General features: G+C 44.1%; 1 protein-coding gene across 1 annotated transcript in view; it reads left to right on the forward strand.

Annotated features, from left to right (window-relative positions):
- slc6a5 (solute carrier family 6 member 5) overlaps window positions 1–13,163 on the forward strand; it is a 46,446-nt gene extending 33,283 nt beyond the window's left edge. Inside the window, exons 15-16 of the mRNA XM_029722200.1 lie at window positions 11,138–11,305; window positions 12,518–13,163. Coding sequence (XP_029578060.1) covers window positions 11,138–11,305; window positions 12,518–12,673 — 324 coding nt within the window. The 3' untranslated portion in view covers window positions 12,674–13,163. The remainder of the gene's footprint in view (window positions 1–11,137; window positions 11,306–12,517) is intronic.
- Window positions 13,164–16,550: the final 3,387 nt, after the last annotated feature.

Below are 16,550 nucleotides of genomic sequence, written 5' to 3' on the forward strand. Positions count from 1 at the left end.
TATTGCACTCCACACTACCATTTCCCACCTGGACAAAAGGAACACCTATGTGAGAATGCTATTCGTTGACTACAGCTCAGCGTTCAACACCATAGTGCCCTCAAAGCTCATCAATAAGCTAAGGACCCTGGGACTAAACACCTCCCTCTGCAACTGGATCCTGGACTTCCTGACGGGCCGCCCCCAGGTGGTAAGGGTAGGTAACAACACATCCGCCACGCTGATCCTCAACACGGGGGCCCCTCAGGGGTGCATGCTTAGTCCCCTCCTGTACTCCCTGTTCACTCATGACCGCATGGCGAGGCACGACTCCAACACCATCATTAAGTTTGCTGATGACACAACAGTGGTAGGCCTGATCACCGACATCGATGAGACAGCCTATAGGGAGGAGGTCAGAGGTCAGAGACCTGACCGTGTGGCGCAAGGACAGCAACCTCTCCCACAACGTGATCAAGACAAAGGATATGATTGTGGACTACAGGAAAAGGAGGACCGAGCATGCCCCCATTCTCATCGACGGGGCTGTAATGGATCAGTTTGAGAGCTTCAAGTTCCTTGGCGTCCTCATCACCAACAAACTAACATGGTCCAAGCACACCAAGACAGTCGTGAAGAGGGCATGACAAAACCTATTCCCCCTCAGGAGACTGAAAAGATTTGGCATGGGTCCTCAGATCCTCAAAAAGTTTTACAGCTGCACCATCGAGAGCATCCTGACGGGTTGCATCACTGCCTGGTATGGCAACTGCTCGGCCTCCGACCGCAAGGCACTACAGAGGGTAGTACATAACAGGGGCCAAGCTTCCTGCCAACCAGGACCTCTATACCAGGGGGTGTCAGAGGAAGGCCCTAAAAATTGTCAAAGACTCCAGACACCCTAGTCATAGACTGTTCTTTCTGCTACCACACGGCAAGCGGTACCAGAGCGCCAAGTCTAGGTCCAAGAGGCTTCTAAACAGATTCTACCCCCAAGCCATAAGACTCCTGAACAGGTAATCAAATGGCTACCCAGACTATTTACACCCCCCCCCCGCCGCTGCTGCTACTCTCTGTTATTATCTCTGCATAGCCACTTTAATAACTCTACCTATATGTTCATAATTACCTCAACATTGACTCTGTATCTGTACCCCCTGTATATAGCCCCGCTATTGTTATTTACTGCTGCTCTTAATTATTTGTTAGGGATTTTCTTAAAACTGCATTGTTGTTTAAGGGCTTGTAAGTAAGCATTTCACTGTAAGGTCTACACCTGTTGTATTCGGCGCATGTGACAAATACAATTTGATTTGATGAATCAATATTTATCTTAAAAATGTGCTCCTATTACAAATCCAATGAATATACACTACATTCAGAAAGTATTCAGACCCTTTGACTTATGTTACATTACAGCCTTATTCTAAAATGGATTAAATCATTTTTTCCCCCTCATCAATCTACACACAATAGCTAATAATGACAAATATAAAACAGAAATATTCAGACCCTTTACTGAGGATGTTGTTGAAGCACTTCTGGCAGCGATTTCAGCCTTGAGTCTTCTTGGTTATGACGCTACAAGCTTAGCACACCTGTATTTGGGGAGTTTCTCCCATTCTTCTCTGCAGATCCTCTCAAGCTCTGTCAGGTTGGATGGGGAGCCTCGCCGCACAGCTATTATCTGGTCTCGTCATATATGTTAAATCGGGTTCAAGTCCAGGCTCTGGCTGGGCCACTCAAGGACATTCAGAGACTTGTCCTGAAGCCACTCCTGCGTTGTCTTGGCTGTGTGCTTAGGGTCATTGTCCTGTGGTAGACTACATTCAGTTTGCTGAGTGATGTTGGAGGCTATTTTGTAAATGACATCACCGAGGTCAAGGATCGGTAGGATAGTCAGTTTTACGAGGGAATGTTTGGCAGCATGAGTGAAGGAGGCTTTGTTGTGAAATAGGAAGCCGATTTCAAGTTGCTGCAGGGAGTGCTGAGCTGTTGGCCGAGGTAGGGGTAGCCAGGTGATAAGCATGGCCAGCCATAGAAAAGTACTTATTGAAATGATCGATTATCGTAGATTTATCGGTGGTGACAGTGTTTCCTAGCCTCAGTGCAGTGGGCAGCTGGGAGGAGCTGCTCTTATTCTCCATGGACTTTACAGTGTCGCATAACCTTTTGGAATTAGTGCTACAGGATACAAATTTCTGTTTGAAAATGCTAGCCTTAGCTTTCCTAACTGACTGAGTATATTGGTTCCTGACTTCCCTGAAAGTTGCATATCGCGGGGGCTATTCGATGCTAATGCAGAATGCCACAGGATGTTTTTGTGCTGGTCAAGGGCAGTCTGGGATGAACCAAGTGCTATATCTGTTCTTAGTTCAACATTTTTTGAATGGGGCATGCTTATTTAAGATGGCGAGGAATGTACTTTTAAAAGAGCAACCAGGCATCCTCTACTGACGGCATGAGGTCAATATCCTTCCAGAATACCTGGGCCGGGTTGATTAGAAAGACCTGCTCACTGAAGTGTTTTAGCGAGCCTTTGACAGTGATGAGGGGTGGTTGTTTGACCGCGGACCCATTACGCCCACAGGCAATGAGGCAGCAATCGCTGAGATCCTGGTGAAGACAGCAGAGGTGTATTTAGAGGGCAAGTTGGTCAGGATAATATCTAAGAGGGTGCCCATGGTTACGGATTTAGGGTTGTACCTGGTAGGTTCCTTGATAAATTGTGTGAGATTGAGGGCATCTAGCTTAGATTGTAGGACGGCTACGGTGTTAAGCATGTCCCAGTTTAGGTCACCTAACAATACAAACTCTGTAGACGGATGTGGGGCAATCAATTCACATATGGTGTCCAGGGCACAGCTGGGGGCTGAAGGGGATCTATAACAAGTGGCAACGGTGAAAGACTTGTTTCTGGAAAGGTGGATTTTTAAAAGTAGAAGCTCAAATTGTTTGGGCACAAACCTGGATAGTATGACAGAACTCTGCAGGCTATCTCTGCAGTAGATTGCAACTCCACCCCTTTTGGCAGTTCTATCTTGTCGGAAGATGTTATACACTGCTCCAAAAAAAATAAAGGGAACTCTTAAACAACACAATGTAACTCCAAGTCAATCACACTTCTGTGAAATCAAACTGTCCACTTAGGAAGCAACACTGATTAACAATAAATGTCACATGCTGTTGTGCAAATGGAATAGACAACAGTTGGAAATTATAGGTAATTAGCAAGACACCCCCAATAAAGGAGTGGTTCTGCAGGTGGGGACCACAGACCACTTCTCAGTTCCTATGCTTCCTGGCTGATGTTTTGGTCACTTTTGAATGCTGGCGGTGCTTTCACTCTAGTGGTAGCATGAGACGGAGTCTACAACCCACACAAGTGGCTCAGGTAGTGCAGCTCATCCAGGATGGCACATCAATGCGAGCTGTGGCAAGAAGGTTTGCTGTGTCTGTCAGCGTAGTGTCCAGAGCATGGAGGCGCTACCAGGAGACAGGCCAGTACATCAGGAGACGTGGAGGAGGCCGTAGGAGGGCAACAACCCAGTAGCAGGACCGCTACCTCCAACTTTGTGCAAGGAGGAGCAGGAGAAGCACTGCCAGAGCCCTGCAAAATGATCTCCAGCAGGCCACAAATGTGCATGTGTCTGCTCAAACGGTCAGAAACAGACTCCATGAGGGTGGTATGAGGGCCCGATGTCCACAGGTGGGGTTTGTGCTTGCAGCCCAACACCGTGCAGGACGTTTGGCATTTGCCAGAGAACACCAAGATTGGCAAATTCGCCACTGGCACCCTGTGCTCTTCACAGATGAAAGCAGGTTCACACTGAGCACGTGACCGTCTGGAGACGCCGTGGAGAACGTTCTGCTGCCTGCAACATCCTCCAGCATGACCGGTTTGGCGGTGGGTCAGTCATGGTGTGGGGTGGCATTTCTTTGGGGGGCCGCACAGCCCTCCATGTGCTCGCCAGAGGTAGCCTGACTGCCATTAGGTACCGAGATGAGATCCTCAGACCCCTTGTGACACCATATGCTGGTGCGGTTGGCCCTGGGTTCCTCCTAATGCAAGACAATGCTAGACCTCATGTGGCTGGAGTGTGTCAGCAGTTCCTGCAAGAGGAAGGCATTGATACTATGGACTGGCCCGCCCGTTCCCCAGACCTGAATCCAATTGAGCACGTCTGGGACATCATGTCTCACTCCATCCACCAACGCCATGTTGCACCACAGACTGTCCAGGAGTTGGCGGATGCTTTAGTCCAGGTCTGGGAGGAGATCCCTCAGGAGACCATCCGCCACCTCATCAGGAGCATGCCCAGGCATTGTAGGGAGGTCATACAGGCACGTGGAGGCCACACCCACTACTGAGCCTCATTTTGACTTGTTTTAAGGACATTACATCAAAGTTGGATCAGCCTGTTGTGTGGTTTTCCACTTTAATTTTGAGTGTGACTCCAAATCCAGACCTCCATGGGTTGATAAATTGGATTTCCATTGATTATTTTTGTGTGATTTTGTTGTCAGCACATTCAACTATGTAATGAATAAAGTATTTAATAAGATTATTTCTTTCATAAAGATCTAGGATGTGTTGTTTAAGTGTTCCCTTAATTTTTTTGAGCAGTATAGTTAGGGATTGAAATTTCAGGATTTTTGGTGGCCTTCCTAAGCCATGAATCAGACACGGCTAGGACATCAGGGTTGGCGGAGTGTGCTAAAGCAGTGAATAAAAACACTTAGGGAGGAGGCTTCTAATGTTAACATGCATGAAACCAAGGCTTTTACGGTTACAGAAGTCAACAAATGAGAGCGCCTGGGGAAAAGAGTGGTGCTGGGGGCTGCTGGGCCTGGGTTAACCTCTACATCACCAGAGGAACAGAGGAGGAGTAGGATACGGGTATGGCTATAGGCTATAAGAACTGGTCGTCTAGTGCATTCAGAACAGAGAATAGGAAGAATAGATTCAATAGATTCAAGGCATAATGTACAGACAATGGTATGGTAGGATGTGAGTACAGTGGAGGTAAACCAAGGCATTGAGTGATGATGAGACGTTTTGTCTCTAGAGGCACCAGTTAAGCCAGGTGAGGTCACCGCATGTGTGGGGGTGGAACAAAAGGGCTATCTAAGGCATGTTGGGCAGGGCTAGGGGCTCTACAGTAAAATAAGACAATCACTAACCAAAACAGCAATAGACAAGACATATTGACATTAGGGAGAGGCATGTGTAGCCGAGTGATCATAGGGTCCAATGAGTAGCACTAGATGAGTCAGGGAGCCAATTCAGTAGTCGCTACTATGCTAGCTGGAGACACGGCGATTCAGACAGCTGGTGGGCCGGGGCTATCAGATGGGCCTCTGGCAACGTCGCAACGGAAGAGTTTGTTCAAACCACCTCGGACGGTTACAGCGACAGACCAGTCGTGAGGGATCGGCGGGGCTCCGTGTTGGTAGTAAAGGGTCCAGGCCAATTGGCAAAAGAGTTATTATAGCCCAAGAATTGGCTGGTGGACCTCTTTGGCTAGCCGGGAGATGGGCCTAGCTCGAGGCTCTCTCCAGGCTAACTGGTGCTTGCTTCTTGACAGAAACATTAGCCTGGAGTAGCCACTCGGATAGCAGCTAGTTAGCTGTGATGATCCGCTGTAAAGGTTCAGAGCTTGCGGTAGGAATCCAGAGATGTGATAGAGAAAAAGCAGTCCGATATGCTCTGGGTTTATATCACGCTGTGCAGACTGGCAGGAATTGACCGGGCTGAGGCTGGCTGATGTCCGAGTTAACGGTAAGGACCGCTAGCAGTGGCTGACTGACTACTAGCTAGTAGCTAGTTAGCTTTTGATGGGGGTTCCAGTTCGAAAGTATAAAAATAGCAGATCCGTACCACATTGGGTAAGGCGGGTTACAGGAGTGTATATTCAGGCCGTAGGTGGAAAGTGAGATTAAAATATATACGAAATATATACGAAGAAAACGATATATACACGGGACAGGATAAGACAAAACACAGGTCTGACTGCTACGCCATCTTGGAATAATATGAATCTTGGTTTCATCAGACCAGAGAATCTTGTTTCTCATGGTCTGAGAGGCCTTTAGGTGCCTTTTGGCAAACTCCAAGTGGGCTGTCATGTGCCTTTTACTGAGGAGTGGCTTCCGTCTGGCCACTCTACCATAAAGGCCTTATTGGTGGAGAGATGGTTGTCCTTCTGGAAGGTTCTCCCATCTCCACAGAGGAACTCTGGAGCTCTGTCAGAGTGATCATCGGGTTCTAGGTCAGCTACCTGACCAATGCCCTTCTCCCCCTATTGCTCCGTTTGGCGTGGTGGCCAGCTCTAGAAAGAGTCTGGGTGGTTCCAAACTTCTTCCATTTAAGATGAATGGAGGCCACTGTGTTCTTGGGGACCTTCAATGCTGCATTTTTTGGTGGTCAATGGAAACAGGATGCACCTGAGCTCAATTTCGAGTCTCATAGCAAAGGCTCTGAATACTTACAGTGGCAAGAAAAAGTATGTGAACCCTTTGGAATTACCTGTATTTCTGTATAAATTGGTCATCAAATGTCATCTGATCTTCATCTAAGTCACAAAAGAAGACAGACATAGTGTGCTTAAACAAATAACACACACATTATTGTATTTTTGTTGTCTATATTGATTACATCATTTAAACATTCACAGTGTAGGTTGGAAAAAGTATGTGAATCCCTAGGCTAATGACTTCTCCAAAAGCTAATTGGAGTCAGCTAACCTGGAGTCCAATCAATGAGACGAGATTGGAGATGTTGGTTAGAGCTGCCTTGCCCTATAAAAAACACTCACAAAATGTGAGTTTGCTATTCACAAGAAGCATTGCCTGATGTGAACCATGCCTCGAACAAAAAGGATCTCAGAAGACCTAAGATTAAGAATTGTTGACTTGCATAAAGCAGGAAAGGGTTACAAAAGTATCTCTAAAAGCTTTGATGTTCATCAGTCCACGGTAAGACAAATTGTCTATAAATGGAGAAAGTTCAGCACTGTTGCTACTCTCCCTAGGAGTGGCCATCCTGCAAAGATTACTACAAGAGCACAGTGCAGAATGCTCAATGAGGTTAAGAAGAATCAGTGTGAGCTAAAGAAAGTCAGCTAAAGAATTACAGAAATCTCTGGAACATGGTAACATCTCTGTTGACAAGTCTATGATACATAAAACAATAAACAAGAATGTTGTTCATGGGAGGACACCACGGAAGAAGCCCCTGCTGTCAAAAAAAAACCATTGCTGCACGTCTGAAGTTTGCAAAAGTGCACCTAGATGTTCCACAGCGCTACTGGCAAAATATTCGGTGGACAAATGAAACTACAGTTGAGTTGTTTGGAAGGAACACACAACACTATGTGTGGAGAAAAAAAGGCACACCACACCAACATCAAAACTATGGTGTCATGGTTTGGGGCTACTTTGCTGCCTCAGGGCCTGGATAGCTCGCTATCATTGATGGAAAAATGAATTCCCAAGTTTATCAAGACATTTTGCAGGAGAATGTTAGGCTATCTGTCCGCCAATTGAAGCTCAACAGAAGTTGGATGATGCAACAGGACAATGACCCAAAACACAGATGTAAATCAACAACCAAATGGCTTCAACAGAAGAAAATACGCCTTCTGGAGTGGCCAAGTCAGAGTCCTGACCTCAACCCGATTGAGATGCTGTGGCATGACCTCAAGAGAGCAGTTCACACCAGACAATTCAAGAATATTGCTGAACTGAAACAGTTTTGTGAAATGGAATGGTCCAAAATTCCTCCTGACCGTTGTGCAGATCTGATCTGCAACTACAGAAAACGTTTGGTTGCTGTCAAAGGAGGGTCAACCAGTTATTGAATCCAATAATAAATCCTTTTTCCACCCTGCACTGTGAATATTTACACAGTGTGTTCAGTAAAGACATGAAAACGTATAAATATTTGTGTGTTATTAGTTTAAGCAGACTGAATTTGTCTATTGTTGTGACCTAGATGAAGATCAGATCAAATTGTATGACCAATTTATGCAGAAATCCAGGTATTTCCAAAGGGTTCACAAACTTTTTCTTGCCACTGTATGTAAATAAGGTATCTGTTTTTTATGTTTAATACATTTGGAAAAATGTATAAAAACCTGTTTCCGTTTTGTCATTATGGGTATTGTGTGTAGATTGCTGAGGAAAAAAACGAATTTAATCTATTGTAGAATAAGGCTGTAATGTAACAAAATGTGGAAAAAGTCAAGGGGTCTGAACACTTTTTGAATGCACAGTATATTCATTGGCAATGTCATAGCACATTTTTAAAGATAAATATTGATTAGATATTAGCTAAAACTTTTTTAATCTGGTAAAATGACAAGAAGGTGATGGTGATTTCAGATCAAAAGTGGTGGTAGATGCCCACTAGTCTCCCTAATGGATCAGCTGACTACATGTACAGTACTGTACCATAGACATAGTTTTGGATTTCACCCCCGTCACAAAATCAATTTATTCAGACCATTTGGACGTGCTCCTCCTCCCACTTCGACCATGCAGTGCTGCTTACGAAAAAGTGATTCCTGTCCTCGATTCCTGTCCTCGTTATAAAAATGAAAAACTGGTTGTTTAAAGCAAAACTAACAAACTATTGCTGATGCTGAACCTGAACAATCAAAATAAAATCTAATGTAAACCCCGATCAGCAGGTAGGCTTTAGCCAGATGAGTTAGGCTACTTTTATTGCGGTAAAACACAATTTTCAAGCGCTGTCAAATTACATTGGTTGTCACTCAATTTATAAAGCCTTATATTGCACAAGGCATTTCACAAGCATTTGAATGCTGAAGATCAGAAATAGGCCTCCTACCTCTCGTTGGTCAGCATGCTGAACAGTGTGCAGTTTGACTTGACTAGAGGTTGTTCGGCATGATTAATTACTGTCTACATGCTTAGTTCGACACTGAAAGAGAGAACAGTTGTCACAAAATATGAGAGGTATTTTTTCAGAAGGTAGGTTGAAAATAATATGAGCAAGCTATTTTTGTGAACCAATGTTTGAATCGATTTTCTGACCGATGCATTCTACATTTTGATATCGGTTTGGGTTCCTGTGTACCGATGCACTCATATCTTAAACATTTGAACTGGGGCCGATGCATATTGGTGAATCGCTCAGCCAGGCCAGCCGTGACACAAGTCATTATTCGACGTCCACGTTGGGAGATGACGTGGAAACCGATCACTAAGGGCAACAGTGAGGTTTCGGTTTTGCTAGGGTGATGCGGATAGGCAGAAGCATCTGCCTCGGATTCCGAAGGTTGCAAGTTCGAATTCAGTTGTTTTTGAGATTTTTGTTTTAAGCCTATCCCAAAGTTAATGCCTAACCTTAAGATTTTGGAGTTAATGGCTAAACTTAACCTTAAACACTTTGAAATGTGAAGTTTGCAACAACTTTGAAATTTGTCATTTGAGAAACATGGATGAACGTTAAATTCTGACCTGAGACTGTAAGAGGTAATGGAATCGCTACATCCCTAATAATATCCTAAAAATGCTCCTCCTCTTCCTTCTTCTTTCTCCTCTTCTCCCCTTTCCCTCCTTCGCCCCTTACCCTCATCATCTTACCCTCCTGATCCTTCCTTTCTTTATCTCTTAACCTCTCTGGGGTATGTGGGACGCTAGATACACTTCTCGTTAATCCGACCACAGTGTCCGATTTCAAAAAGGCTTTACGGCGAAAACATAACATTAGATTATGTTAGGACAGCGCCTAAACAAGAAAAACCACACAGTAATTTTCCAAGCAAGGAGAGGTGTCACAAAAACCAGAAATACAGCTAAAATTAATCACTAACCTTTGATGATCTTCATCAGATGGCACTCATAGGACTTCATGTTACACAATACATGTATGTTTTGCTCGATAAAGTTCATATTTATATCCAAAAACCCCATTTTACATTGGCGTGTAATGTTCAGAAATGTTTTGCCTCCCAAAACTTCCGGTGAATGAGCACATCAATTTACAGAAATACTCATCATAAACGTTGATAAAATATACAACTGTTATTCAAAGAATTATAGATACACTTCTCCTTAATGCAACCGCTGTGTCAGATTTCAAAAAAGCTTTACGGCGAAAGCAAACTTTGCAATAATCTGAGTACAGCGCTCAGACATCAAAACAAGCCATACAGATACCCGCCATTTTGGAGTCAACAGAAGTCACAAATAACATTATAAATATTCACTTACCTTTGATGATCTTCATCGGAATGCACTCCCACAATAAATGTTTGTTTTGTTCGATAAAGTTCATCTTTATGTCCAAATACCTCCATTTTCTTCGCGCGTTCAGTCGAGTAATCCAAATGCACTGTGCTCGCGCAGTAAGATCAGACAAAGTCTAAAAAGTTATATTACAGTTCGTAGAAACATGTCAAACGATGTATAGAATCAATCTTTAGGATGTTTTTATTATAAATCTTCCATAATATTCCAACCGGACGATTCCTTTGTCTTCAGAAATGAAAAGGAAAACACCTAACTCTCATGGGAGTGCGCGCGATTGAGCTCATGTCATTTTCTCAGTCATCTGACTCCATATGCTCTTATTCTCTCCCCATTCACAGTAGAAGCATGAAACAACGTCCTAAAGACTGTTGACATCTGGTGGAAGCCTTACGAAGTGCAAAATGACCCACAGACACTGTATATTGGATAGGGAATCACTTGAAAAACTACAAACCTCAGATTTCCACACTTCCTGGTTGAATTTTTTCTCAGGTTTTTGCCTGCCATATGAGTTCTGTTATACTCACAGACATCATTCAAACAGTTTTAGAAACTTCAGTGTTTTCTATCCAAATCTACTAATAATATGCATATCCTACCTTCTGGGCCTGAGTAGCAGGCAGTTTACTACGGGCACGCTTTTCATCCGGATGTCAAAATACTGCCCCCTACCCAAGAGAGGTTAATCCTCTTCTTCCGGTTTTTGATCATCCTCTTTCTTCCACCTCCTCCTTCACTTCCTTGTCTCCCCCATTCTCTCTCTTCTGTCCTCCTCCTCTGCCTCATTCACTTCTTCATCTCCCCTCCTCTCCTCCTTGATTATATTCTCTCTCCTAATCCTCCTCTCTTCTCCCTTTTCTCCTCTCTCTCCCTGCAGGGTATCCTGGGGTTGAGTCTGTACCAGTGGAAGGTGATGACCTATGAGGACTACACCTACCCCACCTGGTCCATGGTGATGGGCTGGCTGATGGTGGTGTGTTCTGTCATCTGGATCCCAATCATGTTTGTCATCAAAATGCACTTGGCACCAGGCAGCTTTAGGGAGGTATGTATGGGACACAATACCACCCACACATGTTTGTACCCGATCAAACATCTTTGGAGAGAGCTGAAAATAGCTGTGCAGCGATGCTCCCCATCCAACCTGACAGAGCTTGAGAGGATCTGCAGAGAAGAATGGGAGACACTCCCCAAATACAGGTGTGCCAAGCTTGTAGCGTCATTCCCAAAAAGATTCGAGGCTGTAATCGCTGCCAAAGGCGCTTCAACAAAGTACTGAGTAAAGGGTCTGAATACTTATGTAAATGTGACATTTCAGTTTTATTTTTATTTGTTTGTGCAAAAATGTATAAAAAACAGTTTTTGCTTTGTCATTATGGGGTATTGTATGAGGGAAAGAAAACTAATCAATTTTAGAATAAGGCTGTAACATAACAGAATGTGGAAAAAGTCAAAGGGTCTTAAAGAAAACTAATCAATTTTAGAATAAGGCTGTAACATAACAGAATGTGGAAAAAGTCAAAGGGTCTTAATACTTTGCGAATGCACTGTATGTTTTCCCCCTGTGAACTTAGTGCTATCACGTCAAACATACAAGCGCAATGAGCTCTTTAGTACAACATATGACCGAGAGTTATTAGAGGACCAGGGCTGATATTTCACTTTACTGCATGTTAGAAAATGGATCTCTGGCATCAAACACTTCAGTGTGTGTCCCAAATAGCACCCTATTCCCTATATAGTGCAGTGCTTTTGACCAGAGCGCTATGGGCAGTAAAGTGAAATATCCGCCCTGGTCCTCTGATAACTGGCGGCGGTTCGGCACAGAAAACACAGACAAGTAGCAGTCCCCCACGCTGTGCTTGTTGAAGTCCCCTACATCACACATTAATCAAAGTGTTTGAGATTTGTATGCGTGCGTGTGTATGCAACTGTACTTACATACAGTAAGTTTTGGCATAATTGCCTTAGTCAAAGCCTTAAGATAGTTAAAGTATTTGGCTAAATTATTATTAAGCACATATGCTGTATTTGCAATCAATATTTACTAGAAAGGTTTGATGTGAAATTCAAAGTTAAAGACATTTCAGTGTTACCAATGACTGCCATTCCTGACATTTTCATATCTCTCAGTCCTACTGTCATCTATTGTACCCAACTCTACCCTTGACCTTCCGCAACTCAAGTTGATTGATACTATTCTATTCTATTCTATTCTATTTTAACACAACTGTGTGACCCCCCCCCCCCCCCACAGCGTCTGAAGCTGGTGTGCTCCCCTCAGCCCGACTGGGGTCCCTTCCTGGCCAAGCACAGAGGGGAGCGCTACAAGAACATGATGGACCCCCATGGATCCAACTCCCTGGGCCTCAAACTGCCCCCCAAAGATTTCCAGCTGGGCGCCTACCAGTAGCAGCCTCCACTACAACCACCACTTCAGCAGGGGCACCACGGGAGAGAGAGAGCAGCAGCCTACCACTGCCCACTCCCCCACCTATTCCTTCTTCTTTTCCTGTTCTCCACTCCACTTCATCTCTCCTGTTTCCTTCCTCTTTCCCTTCAATGTGGGTGAGAGAAAAGCAAGCCAACACATCGTCCACTTTTTTTCCCGGTCTCCTGTCCACCTCCCCTGCTCCCTTCTTCATTCTCCTCCACTCTATAGCAAAGTGGGGCTGCCCTCCTCTCCAACATTGCTTTCTCTGGCAGGCACCCATGCTATACCCTGCCCTCTCTCTCCCTAACCCCTGACCTGAGAATGGTCTGTCCTCTGCCTCCTGCCCATTCACAGCCATTACGCCAGAACCCTTTCTTACTGAGGGGATCTCTATTCCAAGAGAAAAATGTGTACCGTGTCACAATATTGCAATGGCAATGGCAATATTTGACTGCACATGACAAAAAAATCGAATCAAATTTTATGTGTCACATGCTTCGTTAACAGCAGGTGTAGACTAACAGTGAAATGCTTACTTACGGGTCCTTTTCCAACAATGCGGAGTTAAAGATACATTTTTTTTTAAATAGTGACAGAAGGAATAAATACACAGGGATTAACGAATAACAATAATGAGTAAAAATAACATGGTACTGGTACTCCCTGTATATAGCCAAGTTGATGTGCTGGGGTACGAGGTAATTGAGGAAGCTTTGTATATATAGGTAAGGGTAAGGTGACTGTGTTTGTGTGACTGTGTGTGTGGCGTCAGTATGCATGTGTGCACGTGTTGTGTGTGGGCATATGTAGTGTGTGTGTATGTCTGTGTATGTTGGGGTGCCAGTGTAAGTATGTGTGAGAGTGTGGGTAGAGTCCAGTGTGTGTTCATAGAGTCAGTACAAGAGAGTTAGTGCAAAAAAGGGTAAATGCAGGTAGTCCGGGTAGCCATTTGATTTAGTTATTTAGAAGTCTTGTTTATCAGTCTTATGGCTTGCGGTTAGAAGCTGTTCAGGGTCTTGTTGGTTCCAGACTTGGTGCACTGGTACTGCTTGCTGTGTGGAAGCAGAGAGAACAGTCTATGGTTTGGATGGAGTTTTTGACCATTTTTTGATCCTTCCACTGACAACGCCTGGTGTAGAGGTCCTGGATGGCAGGGAGGGAGTTCGACCCCAGTGATGTACTGGGCCAAACTGACCACCCTCTGTAGCGCCTTGCGGTCGGACACCTTGCAGTTGCCGTACCAAGCGGTGATGCAGCCAGTCAAGGTGCAGCTGTTGAACTTTTTGAGGATCTGATCTCCTGAGGGGGAAGAGGCTCCGTCGTGCCCTCTTCACAACTGTGTGGGTGTATGTGGACCATGTTAATTCCTTAGTGATGTGCACACAGAGGAACTTGAAGCTCTCGAACCACTCCACTACTGGACTACTCCCTATGGAGGTGTGTGTGCATGCGTGCGTGTGTGTGTGATTGTTTTATTCTTGTATCTATGTGTATAGTGATAATGGAAAATCCTCCACAAACAAAAAGGCACAAAAAATCTAATTGACAGACTGAGAAATATTGGTATTCATCAGACTCTGACCTATGGGACATTATGATATATATTCGTTCTTTTTTTAATGAAATAGGCAATACAAGTAAAATAAACTGCCTAGAAATTATGCAGTATGGTTCATTTTCATAGATGGTGTTTGTTCCTGTCAAACTATATACACATTAAATAGGAGTGTGTATATATACACATTAAATAGGAGTGTGTATATATACACATTAAATAGGAGTGTGTATATATATATATATATATATATATATATACACACACAGTATCTCACAAAAGTGAGTAGACCCCTCACATTTTTGTAAATATTTGAGTATATCTTTTCATGTGACAACACTGAAGAAATTACACTTTGTTATAATGTAAAGTAGTGAGTGTACATTTGCTGTCCCCTCAAAATAACACAACACACAGCCATTAATGTCTAAACCGCTGGCAACAAAAGTGAGTATACCCTTAAGTGAAAATATCCAAATTGGGCCCAAAGTGTCAATATTTTGTGTGGCCACCATCATTTTCCAGCACTTCCTTAACCCTCTTGGGCATGGAGTTCACCAGAGCTTCACAGGTTGCCACTGGAGTCCTCTTCCATGACGACATCACGGAGCTGGTGGATGTTAGAGACCTTGCACTCCTCCACCTTCCGTTTGAGGATGCCCCACAGATGCTCAATAGGGTTTAGGTCTGGAGACATGCTTGGCCAGTCCATCACCTTTACCCTCAGCTTCTTTAGCAAGGCAGTGGTCGTCTTGGAGGTGTGTTTGGGGTTGTTATCATGCTCTGCTTCAGTATGTCACAGTACATTTACATTTAAGTCATTTAGCAGACGCTCTTATCCAGAGCGACTTACAAATTGGTGCATCCAGTGGAACAACCACTTTACAATAGTGCATCTAAATCTTTTAAGGGGGGGGGGGGTTAGAAGGATGACTTTATCCTATCCCAGGTATTCCTTACATTTTGGCATTCATGGTTCCCTCAATGAACTGTAGCTCCCCAGTGCCCGCAGCACTCATGCAGCCCCAGACCATGACACTCCCACCACCATGCTTGACTGTAGGCAAGACACACTTGTCTTTGTACTCCTCACCTGGTTGCCGCCACACACACTTGACACTATCTGAACCAAATAAGTTTATCTTAGTCTCATCAGACCACAGGACATGGTTCCAGTAATCCATGTCCTTAGTCTGCTTGTCTTCAGCAAACTGTTTGCGGGCTTTCTTGTGCATCATCTTTAGAAGAGGCTTCCTTCTGGGATGACAGCCATGCAGACCAATTTGATGCAGTGTGCGGCGTATGGTCTGAGCACTGACAGGCTGACCCCCCACCCCTTCAACCTCTGCAGCAATGCTGGCAGCACTCATACGTCTATTTCCCAAAGACAACCTCTGGATATGACGCTGAGCACGTGCAGTCAACTTCTTTGATCGACCATGGCGAGGCCTGTTCTGAGTGGAACCTGTCCTGTTAAACCGCTGTATGGTCTTGGCCACCGTGCTGCAGCTCAGTTTCAGGGTCTTGGCAATCTTCTTATAGCCCAGGCCATCTTTATGTAGAGCAACAATTCTTTTTTTCAGATCCTCAGAGAGTTCTTTGCCATGAGGTGCCATGTTGAACTTCCAGTGACCAGTCAGTATGAGGGAGTGTGAGAGCGATGACACCAAATTTAACACACCTGCTCCCCATTCACACCTGAGACCTTGTAACACTAACAAGTCACATGACAACGGGGAGGGAAAATGGCTAATTGGGTCCAATTTGGACATTTTCACTTAGGGGTGTACTCACTTTTGTTGCCAGCGGTTTAGACATTAATGGCTGTGTGTTGAGTTATTTTGAGGGGACAGCAAATTTACACTGTTATGCAAGCTGTACACTCACTACTTTACATTGTAGCAAAGTGTCATTTCTTCAGTGTTGTCACATGAAAAGATATACTCAAATATTTACCAAAATGTGAGGGGTGTACTCACTTTTGTGAGATACTGTATTTATACACTCCTATTTAATGTGCAGGCTCCTTTGCTTTATATGAATAAATGAAGTTACCTGCAATTTTTATCTTCTACTTCTCCAGTAGATAAGGAAATGCCTATCGCTGATTACTTTAACTATAAACACTTTAGTCTCTACTATCTCTATTTTTTCAAATCTGTAATCAATTTAGCACATTAATACAGTTGTGTAGTCAATCCTTCCTTTAGTAGCTTAAGATATGCAAAACGGCCATGTGAAATTGTAGTGATTCTTCTCAGTGTTTAGAATAGTCCGATGGCCTTTGTGTGCATAAAAATT

The sequence above is a fragment of the Salmo trutta genome, chromosome 29 (assembly GCF_901001165.1).
Source record: "Salmo trutta chromosome 29, fSalTru1.1, whole genome shotgun sequence".
Taxonomy (NCBI): domain Eukaryota; kingdom Metazoa; phylum Chordata; class Actinopteri; order Salmoniformes; family Salmonidae; genus Salmo; species Salmo trutta.